Below are 26,472 nucleotides of genomic sequence, written 5' to 3'. Positions count from 1 at the left end.
CTCTGGGATGGGAGCAGTAATCACTCTAAACGGGAGTACTTTGAATTGGTAATGTACCTTGAATCAGATAGAGCTATTTTTAAACAGGCACTGTCGACCTACAAAGCTCAGATCAGACGTGCCAAGGCTAGATTCTTAGAGGAATCGCTATTGACAGCCGCGAACAAGTCTCAGGCCCTATTTAAGATCGTTAAAGACCTGACGCGTCCTGCCTGTACTGTTAATGACATCCCTGCCTCTCAATCTCTATGTGATTTGCTGGCACAGGCCTTTGAGGACAGATTGCTACCATCTTGAGCAATCTTGCTTCACCGCCAGGCTCTGTCTCTTAGTCCGTGCCTAATCTCACTTCGACTGTTAACACGGAGAAAGATGTTGGGCTAGTCCGGCTGAATAGTTTCCCTCTGCCGTCTTTCGAGGATTTTTGTGTATTGGCTAACGGTGTTTACTCGGGCTCGCCACTGTATCCGCTTCCTCACAAATTTTGGAAACTGTTTCGGGAAGAGCTTTTTCCTCCACTTTTTTCTATCTGCTGTCAGTCTTTTAGCTCTGCACGGGTCCCGGATTGCTGCAAGCTGGCGGTGGTTTCCCTACTCCTGAAGAAGGAAACTCTGGATCCCACTTGTCCAGAAAGTTATAGGTCTATTTCTCTACTTCCATTCCCAATCAAAATTCTAGAGAAATTGGCCACAAAACATCTCTCCAGTTTTTTAGAGACCAATGCTTGCTTAGATGTGGCTCAATTTGGATTTGGACCGGCCCATGGGACAGAGTCAGCATTGGTGACTGTTCTAGATGACCTTCGGACGCATGCCGACCAAGGTCGAGCAGCCTGTCTAGTACTGCTCGACATGTCGGCCGCGTTCGATACGGTCAGCCATACGATCTTGATTAGGAGACTGGAGGAGGTGGGGGTATCTGGTTCGGCCCTTGATTGGCTGGTGTCTTACCTTAGTAATAGGCACCAGGTGGTGGCCCTGCCACCCTTTAAATCTAACATCAGAAGTGTTGGGCAGGGCGTGCCTCAGGGGTCTGCCATCAGCCCTATTTTATTCAATCTCTACCTCCGCCCCCTCATAAAGTTGATAAATCTTTCGGCATAGCAGTCACCAATTACGCTGACGACACCCAACTTATCTTCTCGTTTGAGGGTAAGGAGGCTGTGTCTCAAGAGATCTTGCACCGCTGCATGATTACTACGGCGGAATGGCTGAGCCACAACTCACTGCAATTTAACAGCTCCAAAACAGAGGTGTTGCACTGCTCTATGGACCGTACCCCTAGGCCTCTTCCACAGGATTTTTGGCCTCCTTTTCAGGGCACTAGTTTACCGGCTGAATCCGTTCGGAACCTGGGGGTGATGTTCGGTTCCAGCCTGCAGCTAGACGTGTCCGTGAATAAAACGGTGGCCACCTGTATGGCACTGCTCCGCACGCTGCGGAGGATTTTACCCATGCTTCCGGTGCAGGTCAGGCCAGAGGTAGTGCGGAGTATCATCTTAAGTAGGCTTGACTACTGTAACGCACTACTTCTGGGAGCGCCCATGACCTTGGTGGGAAAACTGCAGCGTGTTCAGAACTTTGCTGCCAAACTGGCCCTTTCGCGCCGACGTTCTGATTCATCTGATATGGCACTCAGGGACCTTCACTGGCTGCCAGTCCGTCAGCGGATTGATTTTAAAGCTCTATGTTTGGTATTTAGGGCCCTTCATGGACAAGGTCCGTCGCCATTGCAGGACTTGTTCTCCTGGTATAACCCGTCCAGATCTCTCCGCTCGGTTTCAGCCTGCTTGGTAGTAGTGCCCAAGATTCTGAAATCCCGGATGGGAGGTCGGTCCTTCAGGTTCACCGCAGCGAGATTGTGGAACTCTCTACCGCTGTGTTTGAGAGGTATGGGAGATCTCCCTTCCTTTAAAAAAGCTTTAAAAACACACCTCTTTCCTAGAGCAATGTAAGCTGACCAGTAGCTGGAAACATCTTGTATGGGTTACAATAGTCTAAAGCGCCAGGATACCCGTTGGGTGACAGCCATTGCGCTATACAAGTATGCCAATACATACATACATACATACAAATGTTTGCCTGCTATCAAGAATCTGAGGTATTTGCGATGAGCTGGATGAATTGGAACATAAAAATATGTGTCTTAAGTCTACAGTAGATATAAAATCTCCCTTCTGTAAAAGTGGAAGTACCTGTTGAAGGGTTACCATGTGAAAGTGCTCCGACAGTATATATTGGTTTAATTCCCTGAGATCCAGAATTACGAGTTACTTACCTTCGGTAACGATGTATCTGGTAGAGACGATTCTAGCTGCAGATTCCTTAACATAGAATTATCCCCAGGCGTGAGACTGGATCTGGAAAACTCTTTGCCACAGCATCCCTGTGGGCCGGCACCAAGGACTCCGCCCAGACGTCCTCCGCGTCCGTGACGTCAGCGAGGATACACAAGTCCCACCCCGGCGCGCCTATGCCAGTTTTCTTTGGAGAACTTTTCCACGCCACAACGCGGAGCCATCACTAACAAAAACTGAGAATAGTGGAACAGTGTGTGAAAAAGCCCCGCTAAACAGAAGGGAAAGAAACAATGGTGAGGAACAGAACCATCCATAATAGAGCCAGGTACTGAGGCACCAAGATCTGGAATGAAAGAACAGGGCACTGCCACTGGAAAGCAATCCTGCAAACAAATATAACAGCCTCCCCAGGGCAGAAGCACGTGAAAATACACAGCAGACCAAGAAGTCTGCAGCCACTGCCCGGAACATAAAGGGACACCAAGGTCAGAACGTAGAGCAATGAACATTCAACCTCAGATAACACCAACAGGGAGAACGTCTCCCGAATGCCTAAGTCGAAACCAGCCAAGGCACCTCAACCACAAGGACTGCCAAAGGCAGAAGTGCAAGAGAAGAAGAAGAAGAAGAAGAAGAAGAAGAAGAAGAAGAAGAAGAAGAAGAAGAAGAAGAAGAAGAAGAAGAAGAAGAAGAAGAAGAAGAAGAAGAAGAAGAAGAAGAAGAAGAAGAAGAAGAAGAAGAAGAAGAAGAAGAAGAAGAAGAAGAAGAAGAAGAAGAAGAAGAAGAAGAAGAAGAAGAAGAAGAAGAAGAAGAAGAAGAAGAAGAAGAAGAAGAAGAAGAAGAAGAAGAAGAAGAAGAAGAAGAAGAAGAAGAAGAAGAAGAAGAAGAAGAAGAAGAAGAAGAAGAAGAAGAAGAAGAAGAAGAAGAAGAAGAAGAAGAAGAAGAAGAAGAAGAAGAAGCCAGAGAGAACCCCACACTGCAGACCAGAGTGCAGGGGCGCAGAAGTGCCTATTAAGTCCAGAATGGAACAACAACAAGGCGAGCATCCCCCGAAGGAGGGAGTAAGAAAGACACTCGCAAAAGGCAACCACCCGGAGGCAGGCGAGTGCAGAAGACCCAGAGGACCCTCGCAGAACGGGGAGGAAGGGCAGGTCGTGAAGGAAACTGCGGCAAGAATCGTCTCTACCAGAAACATCGTTACCAAAGGTAAGTAACTCGTATATCTGATAGAGACTACTAGCAGCAGATTGCTGGACGTAGAATAGATACCCTAGCCATACGCAAGGGGAAGGAGGGTCTGCGAGAGGACCTCCCCAGTCCAGGCGAACCTAGGACCCCGACAGGGAAAAAAATCGCCAGGACAGGGAAATAACCCAGTACTCCCCAAAAGGGGATGAGCCACAGGGACAGGGGAAAGAGCCCCCCACCCTTGCCCCACCCCCAAGCAGACTAGAACCGCAGCGCCGCGGAGAACACCGTTCCACAGGGAATGTGTCACCACGACAAGCGGCAACCCCACCCTCACCAAGCAGGAGAAGGAAGGGCAATACGAAAGGAGACAATCAGCCAATGTACCAGGAACCTCCACCAGAAACCCCAGGTACAGGCAAGACGAAAGGAGACCAGTAGCCAATGTACCCGGGACCTTCATCAGAAGCCCCAGGTACAGGCAATACGAAAAGAGGCCAGCAGCCAATGTACCAGGGACCTTCCACCGGAAGCCCCAGGTACAGGCAATGCAAACGAAGGCCAGCAACTAAAGGACCAGGGATCGCCACCTGTTACAGGCAACGCAGAGGGATATCAAAGAAGAAGAGCAACCCAGAGACTCCAAGGAGAAGAGCAGAAACGAAGGCAAGAGCCCTCCACTGGGAACACACCCAGTGAAGAGGGCAGTCAAACTCATCACAACTGGATGTCAACAGGCCAGAACGAACAGCGCCTCAGTAATAAGGCGGGTGGAAGAGAAAAACATAGACCCACAAAGCTCCCAAAAAACCAAAAGCAGGGGCGCCAGGCCTCACTCTAAGGCCCTCGGCCGTGGACCAGAATAACCGGCGGGCACCGCTGGGTGCCAACCAGCAACCAGACAGAAAACAAGAGGAGAAACAAGTAGGACGAACCAAGCCGTCAACACAGGAAAATAACCCTTCTAGACACCAGACAGAGGACCAGGCCAACAGCAAACCAGAAACAGAAAACCGCCCAATGCCGCAGCTGCCCAAGAAAACGCACCAGCGGCATACAGCAACACCAGGAAGGGCAAGGAACCCGCAAGGGGAAGTCCACTCCTTACCAGTATAAGACAGGCTATCCAATAGCTACAAATACCCCACTTAGGGTAGGACACGACCCAAGAAGAATGGGAACCACTCTTAGGGAAGAAATCCCGCATCAGAGAACAAATTAGAAACCCTGTGGCAAAAACCACAGAAGACTTAGTAAGCAGCCAAAAGAACACCCTTGCCAACGTGGGCTGAACCAGCAGCCAACTAAAGAGGTAGGCCAACTCAGGGCCCGGAGTGTACAGTATCTCTCACAGAAAGTGTAACGTTCACCCCACACCAGATTCCAGGAGCAGTGGGATAACACCTCCCACTAAGACCCAGAGGATCAATAAAACACCTACTGAGGAGGAGGAGGCCGAAGCCCCGCAAGAAGATGCTGGATGGCTAAGTCTGCATGAGTATTAAAAAGCAGGACCCGGGGGGGGGGGAGGGGGCGGAGCTAGCTCGCGACCATGATGGGCGCTTGAGCCGCGGGGTCCCCAGCTTCACAGCACTATCCTGTAAGAATCCTGTGTGTCGCGCTTAGTTATCCTGACCTGCACCTGGGGACTGTGCCCTTAAATCATTGCGGACCCCACAAGGACAAAAACGGATCGCCTACCTGTTTCCTACTTGCTGCACGAGCTGAGGTGGCGTGTGCGACGGGACTGCGGCTGCCTCGGAGGTGAGCGTGGAGTGTTTAGTCACGCCGGTACCGAGCCCATCCTTTGGAGTTCGGGGCAGGTGTCCGCCGTTGATGCTGCGCTCTGCTGGGTGCCCTGCGACGAGGAAGTGACCCGCTGCTGCCGCTGGCCGGAACGAGCATCGAGAGGTGAGGAGCGCGCTCTACACAAGGCCCGGGGGGTGGCCTTGCGCGAATCATGAGGCCTGCCCTGCGGGAGCTGCACCGCCTGCTGAGGGAGCGGCTATTCCGGTGCGAAGGGCAACAGGCCGGTTTCCACAGTCTTGCTGTCCTGCGGGGAACGGCACGGCCCTACCTACTAACCCGGTGGGGATCGGCAGGCGCTCCTGGGAGTGTAGCATAACAGCCAGAATACTGCGGGGGGCGCTGCCCCTCAGATTCTCTGACGTGGCTGGGCTCGCCATTCCGGGGCCGCGACTACCATCTGTCCCGGGGGGCCACGGGAGCTCGTTTTGGCCCCCCTCCGTGAATATCTGAGAAGGCCCATGCCCATAAATCTGCCTGGTGGGTGGAGGTGATCCAGTTCTGAGGTCCCTTTGCCATGAGTGCAGCGCTGCCTGAAGATCTCCTCTCCGCCTGAGGGCGGCTTGCACCACAGTGATTGAGTGGTGTGAAGTGAGGGAGGACGGAGCCGGTGCTGACCAGGAGGTGGGGTGCTCCATTTACCCACAAAGGACAGTTCTGCATACGAGGCGGTGTCTGGTACGGACTGACCTGGGGAGTTGTGTGATACCGCCTTGAGGGTCTGCGCTGGACGCCCGGGGGAGTTGCAGGGGTGACTTCCCATTGGCATGCTCTACCCCACATCTGGTCATAACAGAGCAGCTGCCACAGGAGGAGTGGATCGGGGTGCGGAATCCACCTGCTCTGGGGTGCTAATGCTTGCACCCTGATCTCTCGAGTCACATCTCGGGCCTGGAGGCTACTGGCGCTGCCACCATGGGGCGAGTGGACAGGACTCAGTCGAAGATATCGTTCGACCTGAAGAAATCTAAAGCAACTGAGACTCCCCTGAGGGATGGGGCCAGCGGGTTGGACCAGGCTGGAGAAACTCAGCAACAGGACATTAGCGGGCTATTGATTGCAATGTAAACTTGTAAACTTGCAGATTTATATAGCGCAGATTGTAGCCGGGAGGCGTCCAAGCACTGGGATAACCAGAACCTACTGATGAGCAGAGGGTGGAAAAGCGGCAGTTAGTGGGGGGATGTAAACAAAAAGGTCTTTAATTGTTTACGAAACACATTGAGGTTCGGGTTGGCTCTGAGATGGAGTGGCAGAGTATTCCAGATCTTGGAGGCGTTGTATGCAAACGTCCTTCCGCCAGATCTGGATCTTTTTATTCTTGGTACTACTGCTAAGAAGGTCTGGCCGGAACGGAGACTGCGGTTAGGGGTGTAATGAGTGACCAGGTCGCGGGTGATGCTGGGGCCTGTGTCCCAGAAGGCTTGATGGGCTATGCATAGTGCTTTAAACCGAATTCTCTGCCGAACCGGTAGCCAGAGAAGGCTAGTCAGTCCGGCCCTCACTGAGTGTCTACGGGGGATTTTGAGCAGTAGGCGCGCTGCGCAGTTCTGCACAATCTGCAGCCTACGTAGGGTGTACTCTGGGGCGCCAAGGTAGAGTACGTTATTGAAATCAAGTCGTGAGTGTATAAGACCTTGTATAGCCACCTGTTTTGCTTCCATGGGAAGGAGGGGGAATATTTTATTTAGCATCCTCATGATGCCGAAGCAGGTGGCTGAAAGCTTTGTGGCTTGAACATTGAAGGACAGAGATCTGTCCAGCCACACTCCAAGGCTCAGTCATGCAATTTTTGAAACTGCAAAGCAGGAGAGATCTGGTTTTTGTACACTGCTACCACAATCTGGGTATCATCCGCGTATGATGTTCGCATTAATCCAAAGTCCCTGATCAGAGGGGCAAGTTCGGAGACACAGACATAGACATAGACGAACTGCCCTGCGGCACTCCACACGGCAGCAAGTAGGGATCTGAGTCAAAGCCATCAAGAGACACTGTCGATCTCCTCTCCTGCAGGAAGGATGCTAAAAGGGCCAAGGCCATTCCATCCACACCCAGATTTTTTAGTCGACGTAGCAGGAGAGTATGATCAACAGTGTCAAACGCGGCAGATAGATCGAGGAGCACCAAAGCAGCTGTGCCTCCTCCATCCATAACTGCTCTGATCTCTTCAGTCGCCTTAATGAGCGCTGTTTCTGTACTATGTTCCTTGCGGAAACCAAACTGTGAATGATCCAGCAGCCCATTGTCATTGATAGTGTGTGTCAATTGACAGTTCATAATTGTATCAACAATCTTTGCCGGTAAAGGGAGACGAGCAATAGGACGATAATTGAAAGGGTTGGTAGCATCTAAAGTAGGCTTTTTTTTAAAATGGGAGAATAGACGTCTCCTTCCAGCTAACGGGGAAAATACCTGATGAAAACATCCTGTTGAAGATCTCTGAAAGAACAGGGCTAACCATATCTGACAAATCTTTTAAAAAGACAGGTGGACATGGGTCCAATGGAGAACCTGCCTTGGACTCCGATATGTAATGGCTCACTGTTACAACCGACACCGGTGAGAAATTGAGTAATCTGCTCTTGCCAGAATCCAATTCCTGCCCTTGGGTGCCATATGTAAGTCTGAACTATCCTTAAAAGTGCTAAAAATGTCCATAACTTTAGTTTTAAATGTGGCTGCCATGTCATTAGCAAACTGTTGGCTCCGCAAGTTACCCTATACTTTGGGAATTTGATATTTTTATTTAATAAAATTTGTAAAGCGCGACTACCGCTCCGGGAGGAGCATCTTGGCGCTGAGCACACAGAGAACCAGCGTTAGAGAGCAGGATCAGATAGCTGCGAGGACCAATGAGTCAGATTGAGCGAAAATCCAGGTCTTCAGGAGTTTCCTAAAGAGGCGTTCTGAAGGGGCATGCCTAAGGTTGGGGGGAAGACAATTCCATGCCTTAGCAGCCAGAAAAGTAAAAGTTTTCCCACCTTTAGTTTTCAGTTTAATTTTGAGTACTGAGATTAAATTGGCTCCTGAAGACCTCAGACAGCGCGTTGGAATGTAGTGCGGAAAGCGCTTGATCAGGTAAGATGGGCCGGTGTGCCTGGTGGATTTGAACACAGTGACAAGGAGCTTAAAAAGAATTCTCTTATGGAGGGGCAGCCAGTGGAGAGAGTTAAGAGCTGCCGAGGCCGAGGACCTGCGGGGGAGCTTTAGAACTAGCCTGGCCGCTGCATGTTGCACACTTTGCAATTTCTTAAGGGAGGATTTCTTTATGCCTGTTAGGAGGCCATTGCAATAATCCAGCCGGGAGAGAATGAGGGCCACCGCGACTGATTTCCTGGCTGAGATGGGCAGAAAGTCAAAAAATTTCTTTAGCTGCCTAATCAGGCTAAAGCAGCGCCCAGCAGTAATGCGTACGTGCTCGTCGAAGCTAAGAGACGAGTCAAATTGGACTCCAAGATTGCGGGCTGAGGTGACCGCACACGGGGGCGCTTCGGAGTTCTGAGGCCACCAGTCTTTAGGGGAAAAGAGGATGTCCTTGCCTAGAGGTATTATTTCAGTTGTGGCACTGTTACATTTAAGATGGTTGAGGTTAAGCCAGGAAAAGACTTGGGAGAGGCAATTTTGAAATCCAAGGGCGGCGTCAGGGTGTCTTTTGTCAATGGTGACGACGAGCTGAGTGTCGTCAGCATAGGAAGTCACGAGGATCCCATGGGATTCGATCAACGTAAGAAGGGGAGCCATGTATATATTGAATAGGAAAGGGCTCAGTATTGATCCCTGGGGCACACCTGAGGTGATGGGTCTTTCGCCGGAAAGAAAGGGGCCTAAGGATACAGTTTGCGATCGATTTGAAAGGAATGAAATTATCCAGGCCAGAGCGGAGCCTGCGACACCGATCTCACGCATTCTGTTAATGAGAATGGCATGAGAGATGGTGTCGAAGGCCGCGGTTAAGTCGAGCAGGATGAGAGCAGCTTGTCTGCCCCCATCCTGCAAGAACTTAATGGTGTCCGACAATTCGATGAGTGCAGTTTCTGTGGAGTGGCCCGGGCGAAAGCCGGATTGCTGTGGATGCAGGATGCGATTGTTTTCTACAAAACTTTTTAGTTCTTCGTGGACTAACTGCTCGGTGATTTTGCCGAGTACTGGGAGGAGGGAGATTGGGCGCATGTTGGATAAATCAGTTGGGGACTTGTTTAGTTTCTTCATGAGGGGATTAACTGTAGCCTTCTTCCAATCAGCAGGGACAGTGCCGGAGTTAAGAGATTCATTAATAATGGCATTGATAGAAGGGGTGACAGCCTCGATGAGGTGCTGTAAAATAATCGGGGGACAGGAATCTGTGGGGGCTCCTGATCTGCAGTTCATAATGGCTTTTTGTGTTTGAGCCGAGGAGACTGAAGTAAAATTGTTCAAAGAGGGAGTGGTTGTGACACAGTCTTGTATGAAAGTGGGTGGAGGAGGGAAATCCTGATGGATATTCTTAATTTTGTCAATGAAGAAGTCTGCTATTTGGTCGCAGAGGATTTTGGATGGGGGATTTCAAGAGCCAGTGCCTTTGGGTGGGTGAAAGACTTTACTATGTCAAAGATGGTTTGTTGTTTCTGTTTGGCTGCGTCTATGGCTGATGTGAAGAATACTTTTTTTGCTTTTTTTATGCAAGAAAGGTAATGTTTCCTCTGAAGGATGTATATAGATCTGGATGAGGGGTCATACGTCTTCCTCCACTCTCTTTCCAGGACCCTACACTTTAGGTGGCACTCAGTGAGGGCCTGGGTGTACCAAGGGGCATTAGGCTTCCTTTTGCCTTGGGCTGGTTTTAGGGTGGTGGGGTTGGAGTTGGCGGAAACCACACCATCCATCCACAAATGAAAGTTTATAGAATCCTGTGACGCCTCTCCCACGATGGGGGGGGGGGGGACAGGGGGCAGCGGGTTCAGCTTGATGCGCTCAGCTACTTTCTTCCAATTGGTGGGAAAGGTAGTGGGAAAGTGTTTAAGGCGCAATGACGAAGAGGGTTTGGTCAAAATGGAAAAGGGGATGAAACAGTGGTCTGTCCATATTTGCGGTAATGGGGAAGAGACTTCTAGGAAAGCCAGGTTAGAGCAGATGCCGTCAAGTGTATGACCGGCCTGGTGGGTAGGGAGGTGGACCAATTGGGAAAGGCCGAAGATCTCCAATGAATGTAAGAAGTTGGAGGTGAGAGGGTCTGTGCGGGATTCCAAGTGAAGGTTGAAATCCCCGAGAAGGGTGAAGGAGGGATAGTGGGTCATGAGTGATCCCAGAGTCTCGTCAAGGGAGTCCAGGAATGATGTGGCGTTCCCCGGGGGACGATAGACAAGTCCTCCTGATAGGGAGGAGGAGGAGTTAATGTGGATCACAAAGCCAATGCTCTCACAATCCTTGAGGGGGGCTAGATCGAATGTGTGGCACCTGAAGGGTTTCTTAATAATAATAGCCAGCCCACCTCCTCGACCGTTGGGCCTGTCCCGCCTGAGGATGGTAAAGTCAGGAGGGAGGGCAGTTGCCAGGTCAGGGTTAGAAGCATCGTGTAGCCAGGATTCAGTGATGAATAGGGCGTCAAGACCGTGAGACAGAATAAGATCATGGATGTCTTGCCCATGGCAAGCTAAAGATCTGGCATTGATAAGACCGCAATTGAGGGAGACCGACTTGTGACGGGGAGGGGAAGGAGTGGAAGAAGTAGGGCGAGCGGGTGCCATCCCATCCGCAAGAGCGACAGGAAAAAGGGCCCCGGGAGAGGTCTGTGGGGGAGTGAACTTTACAGGTCAGGCTTGCTATTTCCGGGCGCAAGGAGAGCAGCGCGTTGGAGTCATACCTGGAAACAGGGAGGTTTAGGGCAGCGTGGCCCGCGCCCGGCGCGATCCTGGCACGGACGGGCGCAGACGGGCTTGGCTTTGGCGCGGCTTTGGCGCGCAACCGGCGCGCCCGCTGCGCCAGCCCGCTGCGCCGTCTGGGGGGATGACACATGATATAGGAAGGAGGAAGGGCGGGAGGCCGCCCCGACTTGAGCGCTGACCTCGCCTTCCTCACTCAAGATGGCGCCCACCGCCGAGTGATGTAAATACAAAGCGGTTGGGCTGAAAGAAGAGGAAGTGAAGGTGTGTAGAGTGTCAGAGTGCCTGTTCTACTCAATTCCCCTTATTGTAACAGCCCCCATAGTAAAAATACGGCGGAATTACAAAACATTAAAAACGCTCCAAATTATATTTTAGAAAGGCTAAAAACAGTGCGCATAAGATCGTAATATGTCCTGCCTCTTCAGCAGCTCGCAGCCCCAGTTCCCCTCGCTAGGGAGAGCTTCTGTAGGCAGGGAGCGCTGGGAAGGGCACGTCTAAATACAGTGGGAGGGCGGGAGGCCGGCCCGACTTGAGCGCTGACCTCGCCTTCCTCACTCAAGATGGCGCCCACCGCCGAGTGATGTAAATACAAAGCGGTTGGGCTGAAAGAAGAGGAAGTGAAGGTGTGTAGAGTGTCAGCGTGCCTGTTCTACTCAATTCCCCTTATTGTAACAGCCCCCATAGTAAAAATACGGCGGAATTACAAAACATTAAAAACGCTCCAAATTATATTTTAGAAAGGCTAAAAACAGTGCGCATAAGATCGTAATATGTCCTGCCTCTTCAGCAGCTCGCAGCCCCAGTTCCCCTCGCTAGGGAGAGCTTCTGTAGGCCGAGTGAGACTGTTTTTGTCACTGAAACATTTCTGGCATTCCGTGCACTGATAAGGTTTTTCCCCAGTGTGAGTTCTTGTACGCCGAGTGAGAGTGCTTTGGCCACTGAAATATTTCTGGCATTCAGAGCACTGATAAAGTTTTTCCTTAGAGTGGGTTATTGTATGCTGAGTGAGTCTGCTTTTGTCTATGAAATATTTCTGGTATTCAGAGCACAGATAAGGTTTTTCCACAGAGTGGGTTATTGCATGTCGAGAAAGACTTGATTTGTTACAAAATCTTTGCTGGCATTCAGAACACTGATAAGGTTTTTCCCCGGTGTGGATTCCCACATGTTCAGTGAAATGTGATTTACAGAGGAATTTCTTTTGGCATTCAGAACACTGATAGAGTTTATCCCCAGTGTGCAATCTCACATGTTCACATGTTCACATTCAGTGCAATCTCACATGTTCACATGTTCAGAATTGTGAGTTTGTTAATAACCGCGAAAAGTTCTTTAGAAGAATTTTTGGTTGACTCGATCTGAGACTTAAAGTAATCACTTTTTTCCGCAATCAGTACATTTTTATAGGTCATAAGTACCATTTTATACGCTTGGTTGTCAGAATCAAGATAGTTCAGTCGCCAACGACGTTCCATACGGCGGTATTTCTGTTTCTCTTTACGAAGGATGTCAGAAAACCAAGGTGCCGATGGAACACACCTGTTGCGAGATATCTTTTTAGTAGGAACCGCTAAGCTGATTGCTTCGGAAATCCAATTATTATAATTATTAACAGTGCCTGAGGCACCAGATAGCCCGTGGCGAGGTGCCTCCAAGCCCCCATAAGAGAATTATGGAGTGACGCTTCCAAAGGAAGGAACAACTCCCGTCCACCAGAGCCCTGGTGGAGAATCTCCAGGAGGTTGTCTGTAGGAAATGGAGTGGCAGGTTCACCCATCCTCAGAATACCAGGAGCCGTGGAAATAGCCTGAACAAAGGCAACACTGGCCTCAGTAGGGCGCCGCGGAGGTGAAAGCAATTCCTCCGTGGGTGACGGTTGCAGGCTGAGCCGCCCATCCCCAAGTCAAGGGGGTTGCGGCCAGTCCCGGCATAGAGGAAGATCCACCGAGGAATGAGGGACCCGAGGGGCCTCAGGGGAAGGTGGAGAAACCGGTCGAGAAGCCAGCCATGAACCAGGGAAAGAAGGTGTTGGAACCTGGGATGTCAGGTTACCTAGGGTAGCCTGGCCTAGGGTAAGACATGCATTTCAGAGGCACAAGTGTGAAGGTTGCAAACCACCCAGCAGTAAATCTACGCAATGACACTTAAAAAGGACACTACACCAATTTGTTATGAAAATATGTACTGGTTTATAAAAATAATATACTCTGCTCTTTGGTTTCCAAATTTACAACTTAGGCATTTCAGTTTGTCTTGGAAGCATTAACTATAATTTTAAATTCTAAAACATATTATCAATCAGCATTTGCAGTACATTACATTTGGTCAGACCTCCTAACCAAAACTGGCAGGTAACACTTATACTCCAATAAATCAGTTATGCATTTACTGTACTCTGCTTTACTCCTCGGCAACTTCTCTTCACAGCATTACTCTAGGAGAGAAGATCAGCACTTCTAGATTGGCTAAATTAAATCATTAATCAACAACAATAGTGCATTTTATCAGACTCCAGCCTTAGTTAGAAAAGGTTACTACTAAGTGCACTATACTTGTCTCCCACAGCACCTACAACCCCCTCTCCGTGATGCACAGTCACTGAGGATTTCCTCAAGATACTCCCCACTTTATGTAACACAGCTGTGGAAACTAACAGTGTCTGGGTTATACTCTGATAACCTCTAGCGACACTCTCCCCCTTCAGTACACCTCCTTACTTGGGCCAGAATAGGCGGTGGTAGTCTTGTTGTGCCAAGGGACGTGGAAAATCACTGGGCAGGACAAAAGGGAGCCACACGCTATCAAGATTCCTCAGCCTCTGGGGCCCCTCAGCTTTCCTCTGCGTGGCGCCAAAATCCAGAGTCACAGTTACCACCGAGTCTCCTCAGCCGCTTTTGGCCTGCACAGATCTCCCCTCCCGCTCACACCAGCCTCACTATGGGCCGCTCGAGCAGGGGAGAGAAGTTCCCTTTTTCTTCCGCCGCCGGGGGACTCCTGGCGCTCCTCCTCAGATCCTCCTCGCTCTGGCAAGGGACGCGCTATACTTCTGGGCATGCGCGAGGCGCTCACACTGCACCGCCTCTCACCTCGCTTCCAGACCCGCCTCCGCTCCCGCCTTCCACCGCGTTGGCTCCGCTGGCGAGACGCTGCTTCTTCCGGGCCTGCTCGGTCCTAGGCCCCTCCTGCACAAAGGAGTGGGATCGCTTGGGGCATGCGCGGTAGCGCTCCGTGAACTTCAAATCTGGGGCATATTCTCCACGACGCGGCCGGTGCCCCCGGGGTCCCACAGACGGCGAGATCAGCGCCGCCTCATGAAAAACCGGCACCCTTCACCTACAAAGCGCCTCTTCAGCCACCACTCGGCGCCGCTCCCCACGCTGAAACCAGGGCAGGATGGTATTGAGCACTAAATAAAAGGGTGGGGGCCACAAGAATTAGCCCTCCTCCGTTTGAGGGAATCACAGCAGAAGTCCTTTCACTGGGCAGAGGACTGCACCCCACAATGCTGTAGTCTCCTTCTCCTGTCCACCTCCCTATTCTTTCAGTCCAGGGATTAGACAGGCGCCCAGGGTCTCCCTTAAACTTCCACAGCGGGGACAAGACAAGGATCCCAAAGGAGGAGTAGAGAAGTGGATTAATTAGGCTGCTTCCTAGTTCAGGAAGTCAACCCTTTCACTATCCTCCCCCCAACTTCCAAGATAGCCTGTCCTCCAGCTGACTCTCTCAGGTAGACAAAATGGTTGCCCCGCATTCCGCCTTATATAGGCTGTCCCTCAGTGGTTCAGAATGGACCAGAAGGTTCTGGAACGCCCTATACTGGTCTATGGGCAAGTTCTGGGTTTGGCAGTTAAAGCAGTTGGTAGCCACCATTTTGTGTGGTTCCAACTTTTCCTGTCAGAACAGGCCTCTGGGCCTGGGGTGAAACCTATGAGGGGGAAAAAGAACACCTATCCCCTTGACCAACACCTATAAAAAGTTAGTGGACAAAAATTATCAAGGGTATAAGGGGCAAAAAGGGGACAAAATAAATAATAAATTGGAGGGACTACGCAAAAAAAACAGACAGGTCTAACAGAAGGGTTCGAGGATTTTGGCAGTGGGGACGGCAAAGAACCTGCCCTATAAGATGCCGGCGAAAAGGCAACTACAAGGCGCCCTGTCTCCGGGGAGGAACACACCAACAGATGACAGACCGCCGCAGACGAAGGGACTTCAGGAGACGAATCCAGAAGCCAGCGCCGGAACGGCTCCGTGGAGTCTGCCTGATTTGCATCAGGCGCTGCCGGAGTAGCCACTCGTGGCACCGGCTCGGCCGCCAGACGGAGCAACCGCCCGCACCGAGGGGAACTTGGGAAAGCACCCCAGGCCCCTGTGACTCCACCGGAACCGGGGAGGAGGACCCCTGGCACCAAAGCGGCGCTGGCTTGACCTCGGGTGAGGCAATTGCCTGCTCAGAGGGCCGAGGGGGACCTGGGGACAAGCCCGGGGTCCCGGCGATCACCTGCGACGCCACAAGGAGCCCCATAGGGATTTGCTGCGAGACAGGGATGCTAGGCACCAAAGAGGGGTGCTCCGAAGGACCACACCCCGACGGCGCCACTCTCCTACGACCTGGAACCGAAGCCTTCGGCCCCGGAGCCGCTGGCGACTCCGCGGAAATCCCAGCGCAAGGTAAGGGATGCGAGATAAGGGATCCACGGACGTCTCAGGAGGTGGAGAAAGGGCCAAAGAAGCCTGCAGAGACGCAGCGTAGGCTGCCATTTGGGCCCTAGTCGCCTCCGCGCCGGGAAACGGCGGGTAGGGAGGTGACAGGCGGGGGCGCACGTCCCTGGGGTAGACTGCGCCCGCCGCAGAAGGAGGACAAGGCCTCGGGGACAAACTGAAGGACCTACCAGACGGTGAGCCACGCCCAAGAGGCCGCGGTGAAAGACTATGACGCAGACGAAACCGGCGGTTCATGGCGTCCGAGGTGGGAGACGGACGCTAAGAAGACACTGACCTGAATAAGCGCGAAGACAGCAACTTCATCTGGCGCCCCCGCCGTGACTTAGGCTTAAGGTGCTGGCAGGCGTCGCAGCTCTCCGAGTCGTGGTGCTCACCCAGGCACCACATGCAAATGGGGTGAGGGTCCGTCGCCGACATGGGACGTGCACAAGAGGGCCACGTCTTAAAGCCCAAAGGCATTTGCACACCGTTCCACTAAACGTGAAAAAAGGGATAGAAGGCCTGAAAACAGGCCAGGGCTCAACCGGATCCGGGTTGCACGCGGAAAGAGAAAAAACTGGTGCAGGTGCGCCGGGGTGGGACTTGTGTATCCTCGCTGACGTCACGGACGCGGAGGGATGCTGTGGCAAAGAGTTTTCCGGATCCAGTCTCACACCTGGGGATAATTCTACGTTAAGGAATCTGTGGCTAGTAGTCTTTATCAGATTTGGTCTTAAGGAACCGTCCTTTTGGGGAATTAGAAAATAGAGAGAGTAAACCCCTGAACCTTGGTACTGTACTGAAACTGGTTCTATGGCTCCTTTTAATAAGAGAGATTGCACTTCTGCTCAATCAACTGCAATTGGTCTGAAGACAATCTGTGAGAGCGAGGCAGAATGTTTGGAGGATTGGTGGTAAGCTCCAGGCAATAACCATGTTGGATAATTCCGATCACTCATTTGTCTGTTGTTATAAATTGACAAATGGGGAGAAACTACTGAAGTGTTCCTCCGACAGGTGTGGTACGGTCGGAGGGAAGCATGGGGAAGTCACTGCTTATTAGGGGAAGAGGAGTTATGGGGTGTGGTGCCCTTACCCCTGCCTTTAGAGTTGTTTCCTCTAAAACAACTCTTGAGGAAAAGGATTGGTGTTTACCCTTGTACGAGGAAGTGTTTTGGTCTGAGGGTGTTGACTTGGACCCTCCCCAGTAAAAGGAGTGCCGAAAGGATCCCCTGTTTGGAGGGAACTGAAGCGCTTCCATGGATTTTGCCACTTTAAGTATTCTTTTTCATTTTTTTCGAGCGCTTTATCTACTTCAGGGCCAAATAGATGTTCTTTATCAAAAGGTGTATTTAAAATAAATTGTTGGACGGGCTTAAAACGGTAGATTCTTAACCAAGCATGCCTTCTGAGTAGGATGCTAGTGTTGACCTCTCTAGCTGCAGTGTCAGCAGCATCTAGAGCACACCTAATGGAAGAGTTGGAAATGAATTTTCATTCTTGGACCAAGTCTTGGGCTTTAGCTTTATGCTCATCTGGGAGATATTGTAGCAATTGCTCCATTTCGTCCAAGTGCGCCTTCTCTTATCTGGCTAGAAGGCCTTGCGTGCTAGCAATACGCCAGTGATTGGAAGCTTGAGCAGCTATTCGTTTGCCAGAACGTCAATGAGTTTTGATTCCTTATCTGGCGAAGGAGCGTCCCCAGAGGTTTGGGAATTAGCTCGCTTGTGAGCACTGGGCAACCAAGGAGTCAAGTGGTAACTGGCCTTTAATAAATACCAGATCTGTTCGGCAAGGTTTGTATTTTTTGTCGACTCTAGGAGTGAGAATTCGTGCAAGTACAGGGTCTTTAAAAATTTCGTCTGTGTCTCTCATCATTCCTTTGAGCAAAGGGAGTGTTTGGCTCAACCTGTGTGTGGATCCTGGAGTCTCAAATAAAAAATACTCTAAGAATTCTTTGTGAAGTACCACCCCATGGTACTGTGCGGCCCTGGCAATAACTTCTTGATAGGATACATTGTCCTCAGGTGGAGAGGGCTTGGCAGGTCTGGATCATTATCCAATGGAGGATCAATTGTATATTTCATCCATGGATCCCCTGCGAAGTGTGTGTCTCCATCATCAATATTGTCTCCGTCATGGTGAGATAGTGGAGTGATGTGCAAAGGATATAAAAGTGGAGAGGAGGGTGGAGGTGGAGGAGATGGTGGTGTTGGATGAAAAGAGCTGGTACCAATATTTTTCTTCTTCAAAGAGATTTTATAATGGCTGTTGTCATCAGGAAGCTTGTGCTTAGAAGGCAGCTTCGCATGAATATGTCCTGTATCAGAATTAATGTACAGTTTCTTTTGTTTGGAATCGGATTTAGATGGTACAATGTCTATGTTTGGATCGGAAGGAGATGAAGGGACATCTTTGGTTTTCGGCACTGAAGGTTTCGGGCCCAGAGAGAATGGCATTTCAGCATGGAGGGTTTCGGCTCTGAAGGCGGTTTCTTTTTCAGCGTGGCTGGTTTTGGTTCCGAACCGACTTTGTGATTGAACAGGCAGGCTTCAGTTCCGAGGTGGATTTCGGCTGACTCAGTCCCAAGCCGGAAGGCTTGATGACATGTTTTGGTGCCGAGCCGGGAGGCGGAGCATCAGAAACATCATCTTGGTGCCGACCTTGTCCAGAAGGCAGAGGTGGTCCTGAAGCCTTAAAATTTTTTGGGGTGGGTGGACGGGGCAAAGGGAGCTCTGTACTCACTTCACCCTGTCCCTGCGGCACATCGTCGACACCTATTTCCAACTCTGATTTGGAGTTCGACACGGAGAAGGCCTGCTCTTCCTCAGCCATTGAGGGCATGAAGTCATCTTGCTCGGAGTCTTCACTGAAGATATCCAGTGTGTCATCGACTTGTTGGTGCTGCATCTCCCAACGTCGAGCCAGACGATCGCAGAGAGTTTTTATCGACCAAAACAATTTGCACGCATCAGTCTTCTTCTCTGTGCTCTGGAGACAAGCACTTATTACACACCTGGTGTGAGTCGGGCGTGGGTACTTGGGTTGGCACAGAGGACAGAATTTGAACTGAGTCCATTCCATTGATGAAGAGCTGGACCGACGCGGTTAGGCCAGAAGGCCGCCCACAAAACTTTCCAATCTACATTGGAGATTTCATTGACCGAATCGATACGCGGAGAAGTGGAAAACGTGTACAAAACAATACCATCGAGGGTAGAGTGGATTGGGCACCGAGGAGAATCCAAAGAACAGTTTTGGACCAGAGTGCAGCAATACACATCTGAACCAGATCGCGGAAAATAACAATCTAACAAGGGAGTCGGTTCCTTTGTGCACTATCACCATAGGGAGGAGTCACCTTACCTCGTGACTAGGAAAGATTTCTTCGAAGAAAAACAACTTGCACACATCCGGACCCAACACTAGATGGCAGGGGTATGCAAAGTATGTGTATCTACAGCACACATGCGTCGAACATACATATTCTATTTCCTAGTGGTCCTTGAGTGTCTGGGTTTCCACTAAGTGTCCCTGTCTCATTTCATGGGACGAATTATTACCATTTTACACAAATAATGACCAGTAGGTTATGAAACTGCCATCCAATTAATCTTCTGGTTTGGATTGGCACACTGAATGAGTCCTTAGTGCCATGGAGAATATTGACTCCTGTTGTCCTATTGTATAGATGGCTCTGGAAAACACATCACTAAATTCTATCAATAAAATGAATTTTCCAATACTGTAGAATTAATTATTTTGCCTGGATCGTACCATAACATATTTATGAAGGAGTTGGATATTACCATGTCAGTTTGTCATCACATTAGATCAGAAGGTATCAAGTAGTGTACATTTAGGAACAATAAGGACAGTAGCTGGTTCATCCAGTTCATGATAAGGAAGAGGGCCTTGTGCATCCCTTACATTATATATCTGGCTGGAACGCGTTAATTGGCTTTGTTTAACGTTAGCAGGCAGTGATACAGAACAGGTCAGCTTTTAAAGGCTAAAATACATTACATTTCAAAGCTTAGAGAAGCTGAGGCAGAACGCCTATAGACTAGCCCCTTTGACAATGCCCACTTCCAAAAAGGCGAGACCTTCAGCCCCCTGGTTTAACGATCTTTTGAGGATCAGCAAAAGGTTATGTAAACGCTTGGAAAGGAAGTGGAGAAAAAACTATAATCCTGAAGATAGGTCAGAGTATAAGGCAGCATTGAAATCTTACTATATTAAAGTCAACGATGTTAAGAAGAGCTATCTCAAAAAGAAAAGTGTGACCTCCAACGATAAAGGAAAGGAGATTTTTAAAGTCGTAAAATCTTTCACATCTCCTAAGGTCGTCATCAGGGACTTTCCACATTCTGCAGAATGGACCAACCATTTGGCAACGTTCTTCCATGAGAAGATCGTAACTATACAGAATTCTTTCTCTAGGGGGGTCTTCCGATGACCACGCACATGTCCTACTTCCTGCTAGTAAACCGCCCGCTGGAGATACCCCCGCTTTATCACAGATACCTCTGATGCAGCCGGAGGTATCTTATCTTAAAAGGTCTCAAGTCAGGCTCACCCGCTGACCCATGTCCAGCGACGTTGTTGGCCACTGTGGCTGCGGCCATAAACCCACTGGTAAATAAGGTCCTCAATTTCTCTCTCGTAGCGGGCTATATGCCTGCAATTTAGAAGCATGCTAAAATTCTTCCTCTGCTAAAAAAAAGTCAGCTGATCCGAATGTGCTTGCTAACCCGTATCTCTCTTACCTGCCTTCTCAAATGTTTTGGAGAAACATGTGAATAAAGTCAGTTCTAACTTCACTAAAAAAAATTATCTTCGGTACATCAGTTAATCTGGTTTCAGGGCTAACTATAGCCCTGAAACTGCTTTGCTGCAGGTGAATAAACTTATTTCACAGAGAAGCTTGACCAGGGAGGTAGAGCTATTCTAATTCTTTTGGACCAGTCAGCCGCCTTGAACACGGTCCCCCATGACAGTCAACTGAAATGTAATTCTGTGAAGAAGTCTGAGATTATCTTTTTTGGCACGCGCCGTCGGATGAGGGGAGATGCTGGTGGCCTGAGGATATATCTCTGCCTCTTGCGGCGCACACCACGGTAAAAAATCTGCGCATTTATATTGATAATGCTCTTTCAATGAGATCTCAGCTCCAGTATGTGGTGGGCACCTATTGCGAATGTTGAGGACATTTCTTCCACTACTTTCAGTAGACACTAGGAAAAACGTGGTCCAGGCGTTAGTTACTTCCAGAGTGGACAATGCCAATGTCTAGTACCTGGGTCTCCGACGGCGTCTACTCCAGCGTCTGCAGGGGGTTCAAAACGCGGTAGCCACACTTGTTCTAAGGCTCAAACCTAGGACGTGTATGTCCCCGCACCTGAAAGCACTGCATTGGCTTCCCATGAGAATGAGGTTCAAATTCAAGGCACTGGTACTGTTTTTTAAAGCCCTGCAGGGTAGAGGAGCAGGCTATCTCAAGAAAAGAGTTAACCACTACATGCCAGCCAGAACTCTGAGGTCATCCTTCCTCAGATCTATTTCTGATCTGGCTGTTTTTCAGGAAACTTCTTAAAACCTGGCTATTCAGTGGCTAGGGATGTTCTTGGTGGTTTGTGAGACAGAGATTGCTAGCGCCGGAACACTCGTTCCATGTAGCCGTGCGCTTTACAATACACATCATTTATTCATTGAAGTGCGGTTAGGAAGTTGAGGTGATGTCTTTCTAAGTCAAATAAACAAAAGAAGAGAGGTTGCAGTATCAAAAAAGCCCCATAGAAGGAGCGAAACAACTAGTGGAATTCACACCCTATTTGGGTGGAAAAGAAAGCCCTCACACACCGACCTAGTCAGTGTCATGCTTCATCATTGGGCCCTACCAAAGAGGCCGAGTGCCTCTTTGGTGTGCTGCGACGCCAGAAGACTGCGGAGCTGGTTGTGTGAAGTGGGCGTGTTGTGAAATTAACTAAAAGTAAAAAGTGTCTAAAGGGTATCTACAAAAAGTTTTAATGAATGATCCCTAGGACACGGATAAAAGATTTATGTGTCTGAATTTTATTGCCAAAGGTAATGGATGGTTAATTCAGAATTAAGTATTAAGTCAACATGTTTCAGCCTTACGGGTGGTTTCAATTTACCTAGGCATTCGTCAGGACAGAGATAAACCCCGGCGGTATGGACTCTCTAATCGTCCACCCTGACCTGGGGGCGTGAAAGTGAAAAATTAGCAAAAAGTGAAAAAGTGCATGAAAAAGTGGAAGAGCGCAATGCTCATTCCAAAAATACTCCTAATTATGGAGTGTATCTGCACTTTAAAATATGGCGCTAATTGCTCCATGGGTCTCAGGAGGGGGGTAGGAGCGTCCCTGGCACATCGCCCTCAGCGCTCACTGCCCACTTAAACACCTGGTATTCCCTCAAACCGGACCCCGTCAGCCAGCTTTGACGTTTAATGCTTGAGGAAGGGCAGTGACTGAGATTTTCAGTCAGTGTAATTCTACCTTGTGCAGCACAATACGAAAACAAACAGCTGCAGTGCCTTCATGAGTAGCTAATCCTTCCTTATTAATAACATATGATGTAAATATTTGTTTTTAAATTGAAGCACAGCTCTTGGATGAATCACTGATTTCACAGAACCTAGGTTATGTCATTTTTTGCATGTTGCATTTATATTACTTGACACCACATCAAAGACATTACATTCATTCTAGTTTCTTTCCCATATCTTTAGGATTGATCTTTTTCGGTCTCAAACATTTGTGCTACAGTAGAACAATTACTTGCTTGGGAAAAATATTACAGTCAACCCTTGGTGTTTTGAGATTACCATGTGCACAAATGTGTGTGTTCTAGAAAATCTTTTCTACAGTAAAATGCTTGACTTTTGTATAATGTGTCCACTTCTGAGGTGTAAAAAAGATGTTATTTTCTAAAAGGGAGCAAAAGAGGAAGTTAACTCACTTTAACGCTTTGTATGTGATCTCTTTTACATCAACATGGAACAGCTCCTTGGCCGCATGCTTAAATATATGTTCCAAGTACCCATCGCTCTTCACACCATTGTGCCGCACTATATCCCCGCTGTCACCAAACCTGGCAATATACAAGAATAGAGCAAACTCAGGACATCATAATGTATACATTAAGTACGTGAATTTTTTTTGTAAAAAAACAGGCTGCTGAATGCATGTGAAGAAAACAACTCTTCATGCAGATGGTGTATGAAATAGGACATCTCGCATGAGAAAAAAAGTGTCAAATTTTTGTTGTGAGCTTCTACATACACTATACAGTGACAGGCTGGACCACCACTCTAAAAATGGACATACATATGCTTCCATTTTATAAAATGAAAACCTAGATACAACGTAATGATATAAAGTGAGGACAGGTGAGGGTTCTCCTCGTTTTTCATGCACATGAAGTAAACGATCATAACCTTCTTTCTGGCACAGTGGAGTATAGGATTTTGCTGAATATATGTTGGATTGAGTTCCAGATCCTTGGTACACAGCAACAGTAGATCTGTGTTTGTGTTTTCCTTCTTGTATTTCTTTTTATGTTGCTTTTGTCTGCTTTGTAGATTGGTTAGTTGAGGTATCACTCTTGAATATTGCATACCAGATCTTGAAGGTGTTCTGGGTATTTTGATGAGCACATGCCATGAGTGTCGTGGTGATCTGCTCCTTCTTTCACAGTCCCTTGAAGAGTCTTGCTGTCAGTTAAAGGATGTTCTTTAGGGTGTGAGGTGATATCTGAGATGCTGGTGAGCAGGGCATAGCCAGTGTCTAAATTTGGAGTCTATATGAAAGGGATGTTGAGAATGGGGCTCTAACAGTGTTTACTTCAATTTAAAGAAGGTTTATGCATTATTTGGGGCACATATTAAATTTGTATCCTTCTACTACTGTGCTGCTACCAAATATATGACTGAGGCCCTACAAATCTGTGTCCTTGCCATTTCCCCCCAATCCTTGAAATAAACTGGAGATTCTGTGGCATCTGTAATTCTTAAAATCGTCCTAATTGCTGGAGCAAGCCTTTGCAATGTAAAAATATAAAGGGCATTTCTGGAACAGCCAATAAACCAACATAGAGAGAGATTTGAAGCTCTCAAAGTTCATATTAGACCCAAGGCTATGAATGTGCCAGGGCCTTCTAAAGAATACACAAAACACCCTGTCAAGGGCTTCTCCTCAAACCCTGATCAGATTGTCCTCTCTAAGCTTAATCCCCTTGTTAATTAGATAAAGGTAAACTAGAAACACCCACCTTTCTCTGTCTCAAACTCTGTCTTCAGCTGTGGGACCATGGTTGAAGGTACTCAATTGCTGTACCAGCAAAAGCACTGGGAAAGAAGCCACCTCCGCTTGATTACAACAGCAGATATCCACCAATTGACCATGACTTCAAAAATCTCTTGGCCCGATTCTTCATAGTGTCAAATGATTTTACCACGCTTCCTCTTTTGCTACCTCCTCGGATCTTACAATCCCTTCTTTACTCTCACTGCCAGAACTTGCTTCTGCGCAGCATATTCTCCTTCCTCCTTTTTGACACAACATCTAACATCGACTACCCACTACACTGCCACTTTTTCAGATGAGATATGAAAGGTTTAGACAAGAAGTTTGCTTCATGCACAAGGTTTCAGCCTCACTCCTCTTAGCTTGCCCTATACTTCTGCTGCCCCCATTCAGATGAGCTCAAAGGCAACATACAGTGCTCTACAAACAGGTAATTAACATAACCAAACATAATCTACACACTAAAAGAAACAAGGTCTATAACCCAATTTTGTTGATTGTACTGAAAATCAAATTTTTAAAGTTACATTTTGGATGTGTTGCTTTGCTGGGCAAAGAGGATGTTTTGGGTAAAGACTAAACAAAAGTACAGCTAAAACTCTTCAGTTGCCTAATCTCATTTTTTAAACGAACACGCATTTACCTCCCATAATTGTACCTTGTTATTTTGGTGAATCGTCCTTGTTATTTTGGTGAAATAGCAAAATAAGCTCGGTGTGATCAACATTGCAGTGCAAGTCAGGATAATTATTGTTTATGCATCATGGTGGCAGAGCCGGGTGAGTATTATCAGATTCTTTAAGCTTTACTCAGGATTAGAAATTGGTTCCCACCATGATAATTATACGTTCCTTGCAGGTTTCAAAATGCTGGGGTCTTAACTAATGTATGCGAGAAGGGAAAGGACCAATCTTCAGCCAACCTGGTTTTCGAACAAGGTGCCATCGAAAACAGTAGTTTTATAAAAGAATTCTCATTTGATGGGATTGGATCTGTATTTTTGTTAGTTACTGCATTTTTAGAGCTCCCTGTTGCAATGTCTGATATTAAGAAATCGCAAAAATAATGCAGTAGATTTCTTGCAAGCTCCTGTAAATTATATGCTTTATATTCACCCCAGCTTATCCATAAGCCTCCTAATTTCACATTCACAAGGACAGGTACAGGCAGCAGAGAAAGGAAAACAGTTTTTCCGTGCTTACTTCAAAAAATAAATACAGAATCTATGGGGTCAGTGGTCTATCTAAATTTGATGGACTTATTAATTTATTTATATTCAACTTTTAGTGCTTGCTCACTCGAGGGGTTTCTTGGCGCTGGGTGGGCTCCCAAACTGCACCTTATAAGTGGCCCCCAAGATTTGCGGCAACTACATAACAGGTTATGAGCTGCTTTCTAAATGGGAAGTACTACAAAAGGATACATGAATGAGAATGGACAAGATTTCAAAAAGAGGGGACCAAGACACATAAACCCTCCCACCCCAAGGTTTTGGTCAATTCAAATGAAGATCCAACCCTTGCTTTGACTTTGCGGCAACTCATGCCTATGTACCTTAATCTGCATGTACATGTAATCATATATACTGAATGCTTTGTGTTGCAATTTGTGTGCCGTTTCAGGGTCCATACCAGGTTCTCACTCAATGTAAGGGTTTTCATGGTTTTAGTCAGTTGACACTGCACAGGACCCTGTAGATTACATATCTATGCAGATTAAGGTACATCGGCATGACTTGCTGCCAAGTCAAAACAAGGATTGGAGAACATCAGAGCAATGTCAGATGCAAGAAAGCTTCTACATGAATGAGTAACCATTTACTAACGCTTCAACATATTGCTGACGAACTTGAATGGGTGATTTTAGAAACACTGGTTGAGGCACACATTGACACTGTACGCATACTCTTTCAGAAAGAACAAAGATGGGTATTCCGTCTCAGAACCTTTGACACAGGATTGAATGACAACATTCCCTGGTTTGCGTTGATTCAGTAACTACAAATCTACAAGACTAAGAAACCAGTAGAATGACAGTGTACCTCTTTATCCATCCAGCGCATGGCCACACAGGCCTATGTATGAAGCTGCAAAATGTCAACCAGATGGAAACATGATGACTGCTCACCTTGATGCCATACTAGACCATGGCCATCCCAGTTCTCCATAAACGTATATACCCTTCATCACAATGGTCTCCACAGAGCGCATGCTGCACCCTCAGCAACGTTTTCCATGACATTACCATGTAGACCACTCTGGAGGCGTTACTCAGGGAATAC

The 26,472-nt window shown here is 48.3% G+C and overlaps 1 protein-coding gene across 4 annotated transcripts in view; it reads right to left on the bottom strand.

The window, feature by feature from the left end:
• NARF (nuclear prelamin A recognition factor) overlaps nucleotides 1–26,472 on the bottom strand; it is a 403,053-nt gene that overhangs the window by 23,770 nt on the left and 352,811 nt on the right. For all 4 annotated transcript variants that reach the window (XM_078654654.1, XM_078654655.1, XM_078654657.1 and 1 more), the window contains one exon: nucleotides 22,846–22,977. In XM_078654654.1, coding sequence (XP_078510780.1) covers nucleotides 22,846–22,977 — 132 coding nt within the window. The remainder of the gene's footprint in view (nucleotides 1–22,845; nucleotides 22,978–26,472) is intronic.

The sequence above is a fragment of the Lissotriton helveticus genome, chromosome 7, assembly GCF_964261635.1.
Source record: "Lissotriton helveticus chromosome 7, aLisHel1.1, whole genome shotgun sequence".
Classification (NCBI taxonomy): domain Eukaryota; kingdom Metazoa; phylum Chordata; class Amphibia; order Caudata; family Salamandridae; genus Lissotriton; species Lissotriton helveticus.
Note: the sequence above shows the minus strand (reverse complement) of the source record. Positions and strands in the feature narration are given on the sequence as shown.